Below are 17,856 nucleotides of genomic sequence, written 5' to 3' on the forward strand. Positions count from 1 at the left end.
ACTACAGGCTTTACTCATGCTTCTAACTGAAAGTGTCCTAATCAGTGAAATCAGCTGGTCCTGTGTTTGTTTATAGTGTAAACTTGGATCTAGGAGGTCTGTTGATTTAGCATCTGATGCACAACCCTGAGACATATAAACACTGATAAGTAACTCAACATAAAATGAGACAGTAGTACTCATGAGATCCCACCAACGATCAGGCAATCACAAGGATGCAAAAAGTAGTTCCTTTATTATCTTCACTGTCATAGATTAAAATTGTAGTTACACATTACTAGAGGCATCAATATAGTTTGAACTGTCCACATTTTAAATAAGGTGTGGAGACATCAACTGCTGCAAATCCTTGTGCAGCTTATTGTACCATCACATACAGTAGCAGTAATAATGTCTGTAGTAGTTTAAACAAACACTTTAAGTGACTTAATGCCTCAAATAATGTTTCATTTTAAACTGCAGTCTTACAACACAGACATCCAAGTACTTTAGTTGGTGCAAAGAGTCCAGTGTCAAATCAAAAGGTTTTCCCTGTTGTGAAGTACTGCTTCAGAGCTGTGGTACACCATGGGAAGACAATACTTATGATCACTCAAAAAGATATTTTAAGGTCCAGCTTCATTTCACAAAATGGGACGGAACAAATCAGGTGACATTTTAACCTTTTTTAATATAAATATGACAATCATAATAATTATCTTTGAATAGGCTAACTCTTATACCTGACTATTGTTGAACACAAAACAAAAAACAGAAGAGGAACCAATACACAAAAGATATGAAGACACAGGGCCACTCCAAAAAAAAAAAAAAAAAAATCTCTTCTGGACTCTGCACCTATGTGGCCATCCAGAGCCTGAGGTACAGTGACAGTGAGCAGGAGGACTCCTCACTGAACCGCGCTTTGAATCTGAAAACACACTGTACCTCTGGACCTCCAGGAGGCAATCACCAAGGTGCTGCTGTCCAGTAAAACTGTGAGCATACTTTTGTGACTGTTGCATGGTTTAATGACAGAGGGGAGATATGTGAAGAGACTCAAAGAAATACTATGACAGTATAACAGATGAATAAAAAAAGGTGTATACACACAACGAAACAAAACAAAAAAAAAAAAGAGACTGGCAATTCTCTCTTAGAAAAATAAACACTACCATGGCACAGAACAATAAGGGGACATACTAAATAAGTGTTTTTCATCTTTCTACCACAGAGCCATTGGAGGGGGGGAAAGTTATAAAAATAAGTGTGTTTGTATTCAGAATTTTGAGGAAATTAAACAGTTTTACCCATGTTACCCCTGGAGAAGAAGGTGGGCTGGCAAAAAAAAAAACATACCCCCCCCCAAAAAAAAAAATTGGCACAACATCACTTAAACAACAAGGCAGGTGTCACTCTGCCACAGAGGCTGATGATGGGCAAGAGTGAGGCTTCCTCTGTCCACATCTGGAACAAAGTGGCAAAGTCTGGTCACCCAGTAGCGGCGGACAGGGATGCTGGTTGTCGGCGTTACCACAGATCACCCTGAGTGAGGCTGCGAGGCGGCAGGTGGTACGACATGACATCACCCACGCCAGATCTCACACAAGCTCACCCTGCAGTTAGTTCACTTTATCCTGGAATATGTAGAGGTTGTTGGTCGTCGCCACTGCAATGATGTTGTCCTGGGGATGCCAGGCAGTGTGAAGGATCTTCTTGTTGAAGTCCAAACTGTCCACGCTGATTTCATCCTTCTTGCGCTTGCCACCTGCGCACACCTTGCGGGGCTTTAGGACCTGCATGGGCTTGCTGTTTTCTCGGGACGCCTCCAAGGTTACATCCCGCCTGTGGCCGCGGTCGAACATCCGGAAGAAGTTGTTGTATGAGCCAGTCATCACCACACTGACGGGGACATGGGAGAGGTGTGTGAGCCTTTATCTAAAGCTATGTTGAATTAATGTCCATGACAAAACATTTTTGTGTTTCCATTAAAAAACAAACAAAAACAAAACAACTAATCCTTAAACTAAATGCACCATTGGTATGCAGGTCAATAACTGAACCACTAATATTATCAAAATTAATTTAACTTCATCATGATTAACTAACACTTGATGATTCATATTAGATTGAATGCCAAAAAAACAGAATTTATCAACTATAAAATAGGCCTTGCCATCAGCACTTTGGAAACTCACATATTTCTTTATAATAATATTACAAGACTAACAAGAGTTTTGGAGGTCAAATGATCTTTGCCCTGATTTTCAGATGTATCAAAAACCTGCCCTCTAATATAAGGACCTCGGTCTTGGAAATCATATTATAATAGATGAGTGGCATAAACAAGGACATTCCTACCTAGAAAGTTAGTTGTCTTTATGAGGTGTTTTGTTTACCTCCTGCATGCCCTCACCTGTCATTGCCATTCCAGCAGCATTCAAACTTGTCAAAGATGCAGTCATTCTCGTAGAGCGAGCACAGCTTGCTCCTCAGGTACTCATGAACCTGTAACGATAAGAGGCAGGTGTAAAAGGAATACTACTATTAGTAGTGGTGGTACTTATAGTAAAGACTCACACATCCACTGTGAAAGAGCTTCACTACCACAGCAGATTTGTTTTTTCTTATAAAATGAGATTTAAACCTACACGTAACCTTATCATATGTACAAGCTTATAACAATGGAACAAACTTGTTTCTATACAGAAAACAGATACACAGCAGAGTCACATGTTTAAGGTGCCGCCTAGTGGCCATGATTTGAAACTACAAGAATGGTTCAAAAAAGGTGTGGTCACTGCTACAAATCTGTCTTTGTATTGAAATTCAAAGGAAATTTAGTGTTTTGTTTACAGGAGTGGACACGTTATCACCTGAACAATAAAATAACAGGTCTGAAATTAATACTCTTAGTTTTATTTTTGTTGAGACTGTCAGAAAACAATAAATCATGTTAACTAGGAAACAGTTTTCCCATATGAATTTAGCCAGTTTAATTCAAGTGGTTCACACTTACGAGTTGTCTGTGGTATGGAGTAATAAAATGACAGTAAATGCCCTGTATCTAATGCTAATATAATATTAGCAACAGGAGATTCTCAGAGCACAAAGTTACTGAATAGAGGAGGACTGTCATTCACACTGTTGGACCATACCTGCTGCTCTACACTACAGTAGTGCTATAAAACAGTGTTAATTCAAAGCTCATGAGGTCACTCACAATTTGATTGCAATAGTGTAACAAACTTGACACCACAAATTGTTTCTGTGCACGGTGCATCTGTTTGGTCAGTCTCACCTGATAGGTCTCCACTGGCCTGCTCTCCATGTTCAGGTCCCAGATCTTTACAGACAAGTAGTCTCTGGTCATCATGTAGCGTCCGTTGTGGCTAAACTTAACATCTGAGATTGAGGATATGATCTCAGAGAAGAAGGAGCGATTACTGGGGTCTTCTGGCTCCTCAAACACTGGACAAGTAAGAGAAGGTTGATACAAACTTAATTAAAAAGCCAAAGTCAAACTGCAGTACTCTCCAAATGTCTAATATGAGATAAAGTGTAGTTCAGTTAGAGCTGCCACAGTATTGATTTTTTTTCTTACTGCACAAATTAGTGAAGGCATTCAAACGGTTGCGGTAACCACCATAAAAAAATATATTTTAAAACCTCAGATGTTATAAAATAATTGCTTCTTAAATCCTGTATTGGCCCGAATATAAGATGACCACCCCCTTTTCCAACTCCTGTTTTTGGAAAAATACTTTTTGAATGTAACTTATATCACAGTATAGTCACATACTCAAACTCTCCTACCAGGGTCTTGGAAGTGGCCAAAAATTATTTTCTCTAGTAGTTAGCATTTATAAGACTGCCTGTTTATCTTTTTGAGCTCCTTATCATCTGTGACAGTGGTATTGGGCGGCTTGACATGTTCCGTTTCTGCAGTAAAGACATTGGAAGATGCTTTGGACTCATTGTCACTCATGAATTTATTTCCTGCCGTGGCAGAAAAACACATGACACAAGCCTTCAGAAACTTAACTGGACTAATGAAACACTTTTAGGGCTGACTGACTAACACACTCAATATAAATAGACTTTCAGACACTCGCTAGCCTGGCAACATTAAGGCTACAAACAACCCCTAATGCAACACTCCGTGTAGGAGTCAGTTTTACATTGGTACTTTATCCATTCAAAAAGAATATCTGATGTTGTGAACACATAATTGTCTAGACCCCGAATTTAAGATGACCCCACTTTTTCAGGCAAATTTCCAGGGAAAAAAAACAGTCTCATATTTGGGCCAATAAGGTTAACTTTTGAAATGCATTAATTCCTGTAGTGGTCTATCCTTTCTACCCTCTATAGTCTAAATGTCTATCTTTATTTCAGTGTTGTGATTAAGAGGCCGAATTTGCAGCAGGAATATTCATCAGCATTCGGCAGGCACGTCATTCTTTATGTCAAGCCTGATAGAATAACTAATGTCCCATCACGTGAGCCGCTCACTCAGCAGCCTCACTCTGCGGTGGGCATGATGTGATTGCGTTACCGCGGTAATACAGTATCCGCGGCAGCTCGCTTTTCAGTGATAATCTGGTGGCTTAGCATAATAAATTCAGTACTCAAGCTACCTGTTGAGGTAGAGATATGGTGATTAAAAGTGACCAAAGTAGGTTCTCACATTTGGAGTGCTTGTCACATAGCGCTGAGGCCCTCATGTCACACAGACGGATAGTTCCTTTGCTGCTGCTGTAGACAAAGGTGTTACACTGATGAGGGTGGAACTCAGCTGCTGTGATCACCTCCGTTAGCTCCTCCATGTTGGCTGGTTTAATGTCAACAATATCTGAAGAGCACAGGGTTAAGAGGAATATACAGTCTTTTCGAGTGAGATGTGCACAGAGCATTTTTGTGGGACCAAAATATTTCACAAATTAAAAGGAAAACAATAACTGTCAGACTGATATTGGACTCAAGAGAAAGTAAGGTAGTAAGATCTACTCCTGCTTCATTGAAAAATCCAGAATCTATGAATATGCAAATAGTGTCCATATCAAAAGTTCAACTGCTGGGTGCAAGATGTCTCCTACTGAAAAGTCCATTCTCAGTATATGTGCACTGGAGGCTTTGAGTTTCCACATCACTCCTGTGATGTCACAAATCATGCTCATAGATACATATGCATTATCAAACTTGTGTTGTTTAGTCCGATTGAATCAGACTTTCAGACCTTTTTCCCCTTGGTACACTTAGTTTGCGCAGATCTGAACACTGCAATCGTGCTAAGGTGCAGACCAAAACAACCATACCAAGACCCCTTGAGGAAGTGGTCTCAGTCTGGTACCATGCTAATTCTGAAGTGGTTTGTTTGCGGTGGGAATGTGATCTGACCTCAAACAGACACACATACAAGGCCTACTCTGCAACGGCTTCTGTAGCTTTTAGTGATGCATTTTGGTTCGCTTGGATTTTTTTGTGTGAAAATGAAACAAAAGGAAAATGCAGCAACTAATCCCCTGATTCAGACCATAAAACTCAGAATTAGAGTGAGCACAGAGAAATATCTTCCTTTCAGCAGGTGAATGTGAAAACAGCCTTCTAGAGTCAAACTCTGCACATACAGTATTCTACACAGTGAAGGCAAAACATCCATGTGAAGTAACAATAAGAAAAATACATTTGAGTGGTGGTGGACTTAAAGGATACTGAAGCTGCGGTCAGTAATCTCGAGGTGCCAAAGGTTGATGCGAAGGTCGTCTGCAGACAGGTAAGTCTCATTGTCACTGTTGACTGAGATAGAGTTGATATGGTAGGTGTGAGCATTGGCGAACACCCTCCGTGGACTGGCTTCCACCATGAGGTCCATGGGTATTAAAACTGGTACCTGAGAAATGAACAAACAGGACATAATCTGAAACTGTTAACATTTCTCGTCTGTCACAAAGCTCTTCATAGACTTTTATTACCAGAGCATGCAGCCAGTGTACCACACAGTATTGTATGTATTTAGGTAGCTGTGTGTCTTACGCGCATCTGATGAAACAAATATGCTCCCTTTTAATCAATACAACCCTCTACACTGGTCGTAAGATCATAACAGATGAAGTGAAACAGTCTGTGCAGCATTTGTTAGGTGCATTTAAAGGAGCTGTTAAATCCACAGTGAACACCACCCAGGAGGGAAATCGTTTTAAGATTACAATGCCTTTATTTAAACCTGAATTCCTGTCTTTGAATTTTGTGCCAACAAAGTGTGAAATATGAGCTTATTGGCTGAATGCCTTGATAACTATGCACCCTGAAGGTGCATGGTAGTGACAGGAGTCTAAACGGATCTTAAAGAACTACTGTGGTAGCTTAGATTGGGAGGTGCAGTTTTATTTGCCGTTAGCAACAGAACAGGAAACCAAACCGGTAGCCCTTCCTGACTTCTAACACACCCATGTTTCATACTTTTGAATCAAAGGTCGTCATAAGATTTGGAATTAATAGAGTTTAGCTCTAAAACCTGAAATAATGGGCATTAGCTTCTCTTACAAGGTAGAGGCATAACTATTTATATCCTCCTGTCAAGATGCACTTTGATAGGTCAACTGTTCCCACAGATGCAACTTTTAAATGCAAAAAGGCATTTAAAAGTTGATCTGAAGCTTACATGAGGCTTCAGCAGTCTGAGTTAGTCATATCAAGTGGATATCTGCCACATTTGCAGTCTTTTTAGCATCAAATTCCCTCTTTGTGTTTCCTCGGACAGTGTTTCCCTGTTGAGCTGCAGTGGAAGTATAGTAACAAAAAGACTGTAACATTGAAAGATATCTACTTGATTTGACTAGTTTGGACGCTGAAACTTCATATGAGCGTCAGATAAACTTTTAAATAGATTTTTGCACAGAAGGAGGACTGTGGATTTTGGCTCCCATCACTTACATTGTAAGTGCATTATGAAGGGATCTTCTAATGGCCAGTATGAACAGGAGGAATGATAAAAGAAGAAACATGTTTCAATGTTCATTTGGGCTCCTGACTGTTGTTTTAAGACAGACTTGAAAAATTGTGAACCTGTCCTTTAACATGTACCAACAGTGTTTGACTAACGTTTAACTCACCTTGTTGGTTAACTGTTAATTTTTTAAAGGTTTTAAATAAAGTGTAATCAGCCAGAATGACTGAAACATCTGTGTGGGTATTTAAAGTGATCCATTCAACATTTAATACACTGTAAAAGTTTCAACCATCAGTATCAGTACCTGCATTATCTAAGGAAGTAAAACTACTGGGCTGGGCAGCACTGCTCTTATATTAGACCAAGTATAAGTGCAGGGATTATTTTACAGTTCCGCATAGGAACTCTGGTCTGTCTGAGTATTCATGAAATACTCTCAGGTTGTGTATGATTCAAGGACAGACCTGCAGTGACGTGATAGTGTTGGGATCTTTGTAGCGTCCATCCTCCTCTTTGAGGTTATAGCCCTCTGGTCTCTTGTCTCGTTCACTGATTTTCCACAACTTAATTGTCTTATCTGTCAAAGAAAAAAAAAACAACAATGTTAATAGCAGCACTAACATCTTTTTTTGCTTTTTTCTATGCTCTGTAACATATTTTTGATCACTTTATATTTCCAGTGATAATCGGTGCGTTTACATTTCATTAGTGCCATTTGGCATTCATTTAAAAAATAATAGTAACTTCAAGTAGCCAAATTTCTAGCGCAGATTTTATTAAGCTGTTTGAGTTCTCCATAAGATTTGTGTAATAACTTTTTGTGGAGAATGGGCAGTCACCTAGGAAATGTCTGTGTAGATTGCCTTCACACAATATGATGGTCCCAGAGAGGAGGAGGTACTTTATTGTGGTTAGGGGATCGAGTCTTCCACCTTTCAACCCACAGAGACCAGTGCAGCAATGTTTTTTACACCTTCAAAAATCTAGTGTGGACTTCTTGAATAATTAATTTACCATTAGTTGACAACAGGAACTGAGCAGCATTCTTCTGAGGAAGCCAGCGAATCTTGTTGATCTTCTCTTCTATTTCCAAACTCTTCAAGTAGTCAAACTCGGGCTCATGGCTCTGGAAAGTGCTGTAAACATTGTACTCGCTCCGGAACTGAGGCTGATTCTTATTCTGCCGGGAGCCGGGTGAAATATCAGACAAAGATGAAAAGAACTGACGTTAGACAAGAACAAGCCAGTGTGGTGATTTTTGTTCTATATTTGATAAGTTTCATTTCAAAAAGCCACATTCATCTTTTGAATAAGAAGTGACAGCTACTTTTACAAAGAAATATAACTGGCATGGATGTAAAGCACATCACTTGTTAAACTTTAAATCTCTGCTTACAAAATAGCTACCAGAATAAAATCATCTCTTTTTGAGTATTTGAGTTCAAGTGCTGACTTTCTCGAAAATGTCTTGTTTGTGGGGAATAAAACTCGACAGAAGACAGAAGACAGCTGTACCTCTATTTCCTGCTGGAAAATGACGACACGCCCACCCTTGTCTCCTGTAGCCAGCAGCTCCCCTGTGTGGTTAAACTCAACTGTAGATATGATGTCCGCTGAAAAACAAAAAACACAAACATGACAGACATTTAAGATGGCATTTGCAATAAAGGTTATTCTTGAACTGATGTACAGAAATAGACCGGCCTCTTTCCTATACTAAAGACAATGAGGAGGCGCTAAATTAATCCCAACTAACCCTGGATTTATCAGTCCGGGAATCAGAGCGCACTAGATGGACAAGTGTAGGCCGGAGACGCAGAAGGATGTCAGAGCATGTAGAGCAGACGGAAAAGAGTAACCTAGTTTTTTTTCCCTTTTCTCTCCCCCCTCAATTAGACAGCATTACCCAGCAGCAGTATGTTGCTTTATAAACCGAAGCTCGCTCACGCACGCATGCATACATGCTTAACCCTTTCCTGCCCACTGAAGCAGAAACACAATGCTGCAAAAGGTTGCAGTAGGAGGTCTTTGTGAACACTGTATTCCCTGAGGCCCAAGGTAGGGGATAAGACATCGGAGTACCAGGAGCTAAGCTAGCTAGGCTACTTGAGTGACCACAAACTGTTCTATTAGGACAGCAACTAACAAATTATTTTTCCATTGTCCAGTAGTTATCATTTAATTTTTCCAAAAAAATCATTTTTGGAAAAGAAAATTCTAAATTCTAAATTTTATTTTTTCTCTTTTATAATGAGATTATGAAAATGCATTTGTTAGCAATAGCTAATGGAAGTAAGTAAATGGCTGGAAACTGCATAAATCAAGAACAATGAAAATGTTAGCAAGTAGGCATGTACAAATATTCTGTCACTCCATTGTAGGAATGTGTTTAAGAGCTGAAACATTCCAGAACATAATGAAGTCGACAACTTTACAGCCTTACAGTAAAGCATGCTGCCAGTCTTTAGATTCTGTGTTCCAGTAGGACTTTACCTTTGTTTTGCTTATTTGGGGATAGAAAACTAGAAGACACAAAATAATAAGCTGCACCTTCCTGAAGATTTCTATCCTTAGCGCCAAAAACATCTGATCTGCTCAATAGAAATGGCTCTATCTTATAGGCTAAAATAAAATGAAGAAGAACTATACATTCTTAAGTACTTATTCATTCAAAAAGGTACATCATGTTGGAAATGACTCCCTCATTTCAATAAGCCCATTGTGTTGGGTCAGTAGGTGTGCCTACATAGAGGGCCATTTCTATTGTTTACCTTGCAGTGATTGAGACAGAGTGGGAAATTACTGCTGATGTGATGACTTCCTAGAACTCCTGTTTAATAGGAGTATACTGTAAATTAGTTCACAGTTCATACTGTGCCTTGCATAAGTAGACTGTGAACAGCAATTTTCAAGTCTCGCCACGGATTCTCAACTGGATTGAGGTCTGACTGGGCCATTCTAAGACTACCTCCACACTAATACGTTTTCATTTTAAAACAAAAACGATCTCCGTCCACACAAGCATTTTAGCACCATTTCAGAAATACTCCCCGTCCATACTAACATGCCTGAAAACACATATCACATATCCATTCATGTACACTCGGCATGCGTGTCCCAGTGTAAACAGGAAGCAGATTGGCGCATGTCGTCCAAATAATAGCTTGCCTCCTACGCATGTAGGTAGTAGTAGCATTATGAAAATGCAGAATTCAACTGCACAACAGCTGCAACCATAGACAACGTCATCATCATTATACATGTTGAATTAACCACTGGTAGTCAAGGCTGATGTCGTTTGTTTTCTTCCAGAAAAGGGTCACGTGACAGGTACTTGACAAATCAGGGAAGGGCACATCGTGACTGATAAGACCCAATTAGGAAGCAAACGTGGGTGTCTGCATTATTGTTTTCAAAAGTCTCTGTTTCCGTCCATCCAGATTAAAACGTAGTCTTGCTGGAATAGTGTGGACACTAGGCATAAATGTAGCAAAAGTTATGCATTTTAAAATGAAAAAGTAGTAGTGTGGATGTAGCCTAAGACATAGACATTCTTCGCCTGTATAGCTCTGGCTGTATGCTTAGGGTCACTGTCCTGCTGGAAGGTGAACCTCCGTCCCAGTCTCAAGTCTCTTGCAGACTGAAACAGGTTTTCTTCAAGAATTACTCTTTATTTGGCAACATCCATCTTGCCCTCAATCCTGGCCAGTTTCCCAGTACCTGCTGATGAAAAGCTTCCCTACAGCATGATGCTGCCATCACACAGTTTCACTGTGGGGATGGTGTGCTCAGCGTTCTGCACCAGGGCCAAAAAGTTCAATTTTGGTCTCATCTGACCAGTGTACCTTCTTCCATATGTTTGCTGTGTCTCCCATTTGGCTTGTGGCAAACTCCCAACGGGATTTCTTATGGCTTTTTTTTCCCCCAGCAACAGCGTTCTTCTCATCACTCTTCCATAAAGGCCAGATTTGTGGAGTGCACGACCTATAGTTGTCCTGTGGACAGATTCTATCACCTGAGCTGTGGATCTTTCCAGCTCCTCCACTGACTACATTAACATGCACAAAATATTCCAGTTTTTACCCTTATTCCAAAAAAGACAATCTTGCTACTAAGCTGTTTACATAGCTAATGAAAATGATTATTCCACTAATATTCCCATTTACATGCAGAGGGTTTTCAGGGTTTCCTTCTGCTCCGATGGGAACGGGAATCACAAGATCTCCACAGGCAGTGAAGTAAACCACCGAGGTGAAAAACATTAGTGAGCTGCTGCCTGATATTTATAAGTGATATTGATATGACTGATGTTATAAATTTATAGTTACAAGCACATCCAGTACCTAGGTTGGCCCATGATGTTTACTACACCGCTAAGTGTTTTTGGTGCATCACACCGAGACGTCATTGTCGGTCCATGGCTGCATGTCAGGATAATAACCAATCCCCTCCGTCCCCGTCTTGGAGAAGGTGCGCTCTGTTTTTCCAGCCCACCCTGAACAGCTCTCCACTGTCCTCTTATTCCTCTCCTCTATCTGCCTTCCTGCTCCAGCATATGTCGTTTTGCCTGAGCAGGGATGCGTTACACAACCAGCCCATCATGCATTTCTATCCCAGCCTTGCAAACTGTTGGCTAATTGGTTTGGTTACAACGCACTGGGCTGATCGTAAACAGGCAAGAGGTCGTGTGTCGCAAACTGCGGTAAACACCCCAATTGAGATGCATAGTCTGAATGCTCTGTCACGTCCCAAGAATGCTCTTAAAATCGGAATAATATTGGTATATCTCCCGTCTTAATGGGAAAACGCTACATTTAGAAAAAGGCTTGACTCGGAATATCCAAACATAATATGCTGTTTACATGACCATGATCAAATTCAAAATATTGTCATATTCGGAATAATGGTGGAATATTAGTGTGCATGTAAACATAGTCAATGGTCTCTTATTTAGCTTCTCTGATTAATGCTATCCTTGCCCTGTCCGTCAGTTTAGGTGGACGGCCTTTTCTTGGTAGATTTGCTGTTGTGCCATATTCTTTTCATTTTCTAATGATGAATTTAATGATATGCAAAACTTGGGATAATTTTTATAACCTAATCCTGCTTTGTACTTCTCCACAATTTTACCCCTGACCTGTTTGGTGAGCTCCTTGGTTGTCATGATGCTGTTTGTTTATTAATGTTCTCTGAGGCCTTCATGGTACAGGTGTATTTATATTGAGAGTAAATTGCAAACAGGTGGACTCTATTTAACTAATTCTGTGACTTCTGAAGGTAAGTGGTTGCAACTGATCTTAGTTAGGGGTTTCACAGCGAAGTGGGTGAATACATATGCACTCAACACTTTTTAGATTTAGATTATGGACTATACTGTGTTGGTCCATTACATACAACCCCAATAAAATCCATTTTAATTTGTGGGTGTAACATGACAAAACATGGAAAAGTCCAGGGGGTGCAAGGCACTGTATCATTCAGCATCTCTGAAACTCTGTCTGTCACCAGTCATCTGGCCTGTACAAGACTCTATTGCCTCACTGCAACCAAGATCAGAGCCCATGATGCAGGCACAGCATAAGTGGTGCCTGTCTGCAGCTCTTCATTTAAACCAGCGCACTGCGATCGCTTCTTCTTTTACCATTCCTCTCTGAAATACTGAAACTGCTCTGCCAACAAAAAGTGCTGAACAAAGTCCATATTTTGCTGTGTAGATCAATTTTGAATCAAACAAGGACTCAACCATGCACTGTGCATGGTTGAGTCACGGCGTTCAGTTACTAACCTCAGTGACACTCACGTCTGCACTTCCTGTAACAATACGAGCCTTCCAGTAGCTCGCCAGTGGAAAGCTTTTAATGGGAAGCAGCAACAGCAGGAAGTCTTTAGCAGTACCTTAACACAGCGATTACAGCTGCAATACAGCAAGAGGTTCAGAAAACAGCCTGTAGTCTGACTACCTATGAACGTAACATAAAAGCAGAACCACAGAGACATGCTACACAACATGCAACCCCTGCAACATTTCTAGGGGTTTCTTTCAGTTATCCAAACAGACATTATGACTCTCTAAATGACATTATGACTCTCTCAATGAACTAAATTCAGTCATGTCAATATGTATGATTAATGCCTTCATACAGGCTGCCTACCCTTGTAATGCACCTGAAAGGAAAACAACGAATCCAACTCTAAAGTCATAGAACACAGCCAGTCAGAGTTTCATATGAGGGTTCATTTCATAAGTCGAGTCTGCATCATTCCACTAATAGTTTTAAGTAATGTAATTAATTATGCATGTTCAGTCTAACTCAGACAGACAAAAACCGGAGCTGTACTCTCCAACAACCGCCTGGAAGATGAAGCAGGTTGTTTCTGACGCAGCAGTCTATTAATGTTTGCTAAAATAATGTCACTCTGTACCCTAAAACACCCCACTGATGGAATAATGAGATAACAGAAGGCATGAAGGTGTCATTTAAGTCTATTTATAAGATTTCTTATTTTTATAATCACAATAGATGTTAAAGAGAGCCTTCTGACTTTTCCTGTTTTAACAAATACCTTAAAATGTTCTCCATTACCAAATATGCTTAATATTACACCATAATCCATGATTTTCAGTTTATTGTTCAGCACGGTGAATTATTAAGAGGTACACTGTAAGGACAGGGATTCTTGTGCAGGTGTGTTTAATAAGGTATTGTTTCATTAATCATTACAGAGGTAATTGGAACAGGACTTGTGATATTCGCCCAGCCCTGCTTTATCTCTGGTCATCTGCATGATGAGCATACATGGTGAGCCAGACAGTTTAGTGCAACTATACGGCATGATCAAGGACACAGACAGTCACAGTTTGTGTTAAGACGTATTATATTACTGTCCTGCAGCAGGGAGTGCATAGGTAAAAGGTGTGGCATCATGGTTTGTCACACCATGGCACAGCTAAATTGTGCTCTGTCTAGTCAGTGAAAATGGAACACATAAGGAAGATGTTGAGATACTATCTGCTCACTCACTGCAAGCTGCTATGTATTACCTGTAATACCCCCTCCCTCCCACACTTTCCCATCCTTGCTTTACGCTTAGAAATACAAATTCTTGGCAGAGCTCATACCTTCAGCTACGTCGTCATCGATGGCTCCTTTCACCTGAGAGAAGCACCACTGCATGTCACCTCCAGGTCCTGCAGAGATAAAAAAATAAATAAACATTCAAGCAAATTTCTTGCTGGTTTAATGTCAATCTTCCTGATGTTTTCCAGAGCTTAACTGTATAGCTGTTGGCATTTACTATGACGTACAAATGGGTTGACATTTTTGGCTAATAATGAAACCGAGAGCTTTAGCAACAATATATTACATGATGTGACCCTTACACATGCCTGTGAGCAGCATATTTCTGCATGGTGTGACCTTCTGCAGCGAGAGATTATTGAAATGATGTTGGGGCTTAAGAAACACGGCAGACCTGTTGCAAAAATTTGTGCGGTCATACATGTGCACATATCCTCTCACAACTTCTGCAAGTCTAGAGAGACTGAGATCGAAATTTATCTCACGCAAGACCTTTCAAATCTCTCCTGAAACAAATCAAGATATAGCCAAGCTCGAACTGTTCCACACACACGATACCTGCACAACCAGTTGTACATTAAATGGCCAACAAGTTTAAACCGTTTTGAAATACAGGCCATTCAAAGATCTTTAACATTTGATGAGTGTATGAATCTGATTTGAGACTTAGTTGCTACTGTGTTTTTTTCTCCTGTAGAGAAAAAAAGAGTCAACTGTGAATCATGTTCACATATACAGACTAAACTCCAGATCAGACTAACAGGAGGTGAATTCAGTCTTGAAACATTTTTTTTATTTTAAGCCAGACCAACTGTTACACAAACAGGAGTTGTTCTCATGCCAGACTCCTATGTTAGATATACATTTAGAAAAAACATGCTGCCTTGTTTGATGTTATGACCATCATCACTCGCCTCAATGAGTTCTCCATCAACATGGCTCATTGCACAACAAAGGTAGATGAATTCCGCATATTTTTTATACACGTGATCATTTCTGTTATTACACAATGAAGACTGGTCTGCTTTGTCAATAAAAATGTCCAACTCATGGTGGAACATCTCTGCAGTGAAATCAAGGACATTTATGAGTCACCATGGTTTCATCAAACGTGTATTCTGAAATGAATCATGATTTAAAACAAGAAGCCAAGACAGGGTTGGTACTGCTCAGGACAAAATGCACACTCTTCTTGACTGCCGGCATTTTTTTTTTTTTTTTTTTTTTACAAAAGAAAAAAATGCAAAATGCATACAGGTGTTTTAATGTGCAAATCATCTCATCAATCAGTTTCAACAAGAGGATAATGTGCAGTGCCTCTGTCTGGGGACCAGTGTCATTTCCCCGCCCAAATGGACCAAATACATGTACTAAATATATTACTAGTGACCTATTTTTGCTAAATGAGTAAATAGCCATCAATCTAATTTGACTACAAAGGACTGAAGACGCATATAATCTTTAGTCTACACCCACTACACAAGTATCAGCTGATGAATGAAACATGAAATGCTACGTTAGGCTAAATAAATCCTTGACTATCTTGAGTTTTGATTGAGGTGGAGATTTTACAGCTCCAGGTTTATTTATGACCCCCACCAACTAGCTCTCTAATTATTCGGTCCTTTTAGTCAGAAATTGCAAAAAATATTTAACAGCTAGTCAAATCTTGCAGCAGGCCTGTACTGCTAGCCTGCATGTGGGCAATGTCAAAGTTTGAGCTAACGTTAGCTCGCCAGTCATGGCATGTTTGAGAAATGTGTGCACGGGAGTAGAAACCAGCCAGTTACGCCACTATGTGCTTCTCTTTCAGCAATAACAGCAGACCAGGTATCTTACAAATCAGTGGTTTGTAACAAAGCTGACAAGCAGCCGTTAACGTTACAGCTACGAGAAGTCACAGCGATACTTGGCTAACAGAAATTAGCTTGCAAGACCGGTCCCAGGCCGGTGAAAATAATGGTAAACAGCTATCGTCTGCTAGCAGCAGCTGGCTAGCTTAGCTTTAGCCGGCTCGGTGATGACACCGGAGTTTGCTGGTTAGCTACCGTTAGCACTAGCACAGTTTTGTTAGCTTGCTGCCGTTAGCTTAACTGACACTCGGCTGTTGGTGAAATCTTGCAACCGTCGAGGCGGCGAGCTCGTCGGAACAGAGTCGTGTCGTAAAAGCGCCGGCTTGTCTGTGGTTGTTAATATATATGAGTGTGTGTGTATAATGGTTTAACTGAATTTACCTGCCATGACGAGACAGACAGTCACGATCCTGCTTCCCACTCCCACGCGCTGGGTTCGTGGGATCTGAACTTTTTTCTTCCGGGCGCTAAATTAACCGTAACACCGGTTATAATATTGCTCGCCTTCCCTTTTCTTTCCTGCTCCTCACTCTGTTTCTCTTTCTGTGTATGTTTGTCAGTCATAGACTGTATTCTATGGTGTCAGTCAGTCACTGTCCCCCGCCGGCTACTCCGCATCATCCCACAAGTCACTTCTCCCCCACCCCTCTCTAGTCTCTTTCCGTACGTGAACCCAGAGGGTTTTTATGATGCGCGCACACACAAAGCGAGGCAATGCACATGCACGCGTGTGCACGTAGATGAATAGATACATATAATAGTGATTATGAGTATCAGACTGTCCTACTCGAGCAACAGCCTAATACTGGTACTTCATACAAACATTACTGAAGTATTATTATTGTCTTGTGTTGAAATGCACTAAAGTACAATGTTACTCAGTTTGTTAACATCCATTTCAATATGACTACATACCCAACCACCCTTCTCCAATTCAAGGATGCTTTCCAAAATTGTGGTTATATTATTTTGATTTGAAAGCTTTCTCAATTTGTATGTGTACATATAGTCTAAGCAGACTGTATATACTGTACATATATGTCCATAGCACAGTCCATATTTCCTTTGTACAGTCAATATTTCATTTCAAGTTTTATATCCCATTTCAAAACTATTCCATTCTGTAAATACATTTTAAATTTGAAATTTTTCATTTAATACTGGTACTAGTTTGTTTATTTCATTATTTCATTATTATTATTACCTTACTCTTGTTATATTTTTATTCTTCTATGTTGTGTTTGTGGGGGCAAACACCAAGACAAATTCTTTGGCTAATAAACAGATTCTGATTCTGATCCTGATACTCTATCCGCCAATATGCACATAAATCACCTCTGTATATACAGTGACTCATTATCCATGCATTATTTATTCCACTATTCTTTGCACTGCTATGCACTCTTGCACCACCACAACCTTGTATATAATGTAGTATACAATAACAATCTGACCTGTATACAGATACTGTTTACCAAACTCTTGCCTGCTAGCTATGTCATATGTTTATGTTTGCTTATTTTAGTTGTGCTTGTTCTTTGTTTAGCTATTTGTATCTATTTGAATGCTCTTGCACTGTGAATCAGTAATATTGAAGGCTATAGAGAACTAGCACAAATTACTTGTATGTGTCAACATACTTGGTCAATAAAGTTGATTCTGAAATATTTTCTCATGAGGTAAAAGCATACAAGATTCAAAACAAATTTACAGTAATTGATTGATCAATACTTGATTGATTGAAGAACAGTAAGGATACTCTGTAATTCTTGACTTTCCAGAGGCAGTTAAAAAGTACTTCATAAAAAATGATTTTAGAACATTCTTAAAAAAGTACAAATTCAGGAAAATCTCCTCAGTAGCTGTCTGTTACTTTTTTTTATCATTGATACATAAACATAAGCACAATCAGAATCAGATTTGTTTGTCATTGTTGTACTGTTAACATCTTTTAAAGTGGCAAACCTAGAATAAAAAAACTTACAGCTGCTGA

The 17,856-nt window shown here is 39.8% G+C and overlaps 1 protein-coding gene across 2 annotated transcripts; it reads right to left on the reverse strand.

Moving 5' to 3' along the window:
- Positions 1 to 218: 218 nt before the first annotated feature.
- ppp2r2ab (protein phosphatase 2, regulatory subunit B, alpha b) lies at positions 219 to 16,519 on the reverse strand. 2 transcript variants are annotated; one of them, XM_044332753.1, is made up of 10 exons: positions 16,245 to 16,519; positions 14,052 to 14,120; positions 8,447 to 8,544; positions 7,946 to 8,111; positions 7,396 to 7,508; positions 5,695 to 5,872; positions 4,670 to 4,834; positions 3,281 to 3,450; positions 2,396 to 2,487; positions 219 to 1,881 (listed from the first exon to the last, which is right to left on the reverse strand). In XM_044332753.1, the coding sequence occupies exons 1-10, from the start codon at positions 16,249 to 16,251 to the stop codon at positions 1,602 to 1,604; spliced, it is 1,338 nt and encodes a 445-aa protein (XP_044188688.1). In that variant the 5' UTR covers positions 16,252 to 16,519; the 3' UTR covers positions 219 to 1,601. The 2 variants fall into 2 exon arrangements, with proteins under 2 accessions (XP_044188688.1, XP_044188689.1); XM_044332754.1 differs by lacking the exon at positions 16,245 to 16,519 and adding an exon at positions 16,109 to 16,133.
- Between the last annotated feature and the right edge of the window lie 1,337 nt (positions 16,520 to 17,856).

This window comes from Thunnus albacares, chromosome 18, assembly GCF_914725855.1.
Source record: "Thunnus albacares chromosome 18, fThuAlb1.1, whole genome shotgun sequence".
Taxonomy (NCBI): domain Eukaryota; kingdom Metazoa; phylum Chordata; class Actinopteri; order Scombriformes; family Scombridae; genus Thunnus; species Thunnus albacares.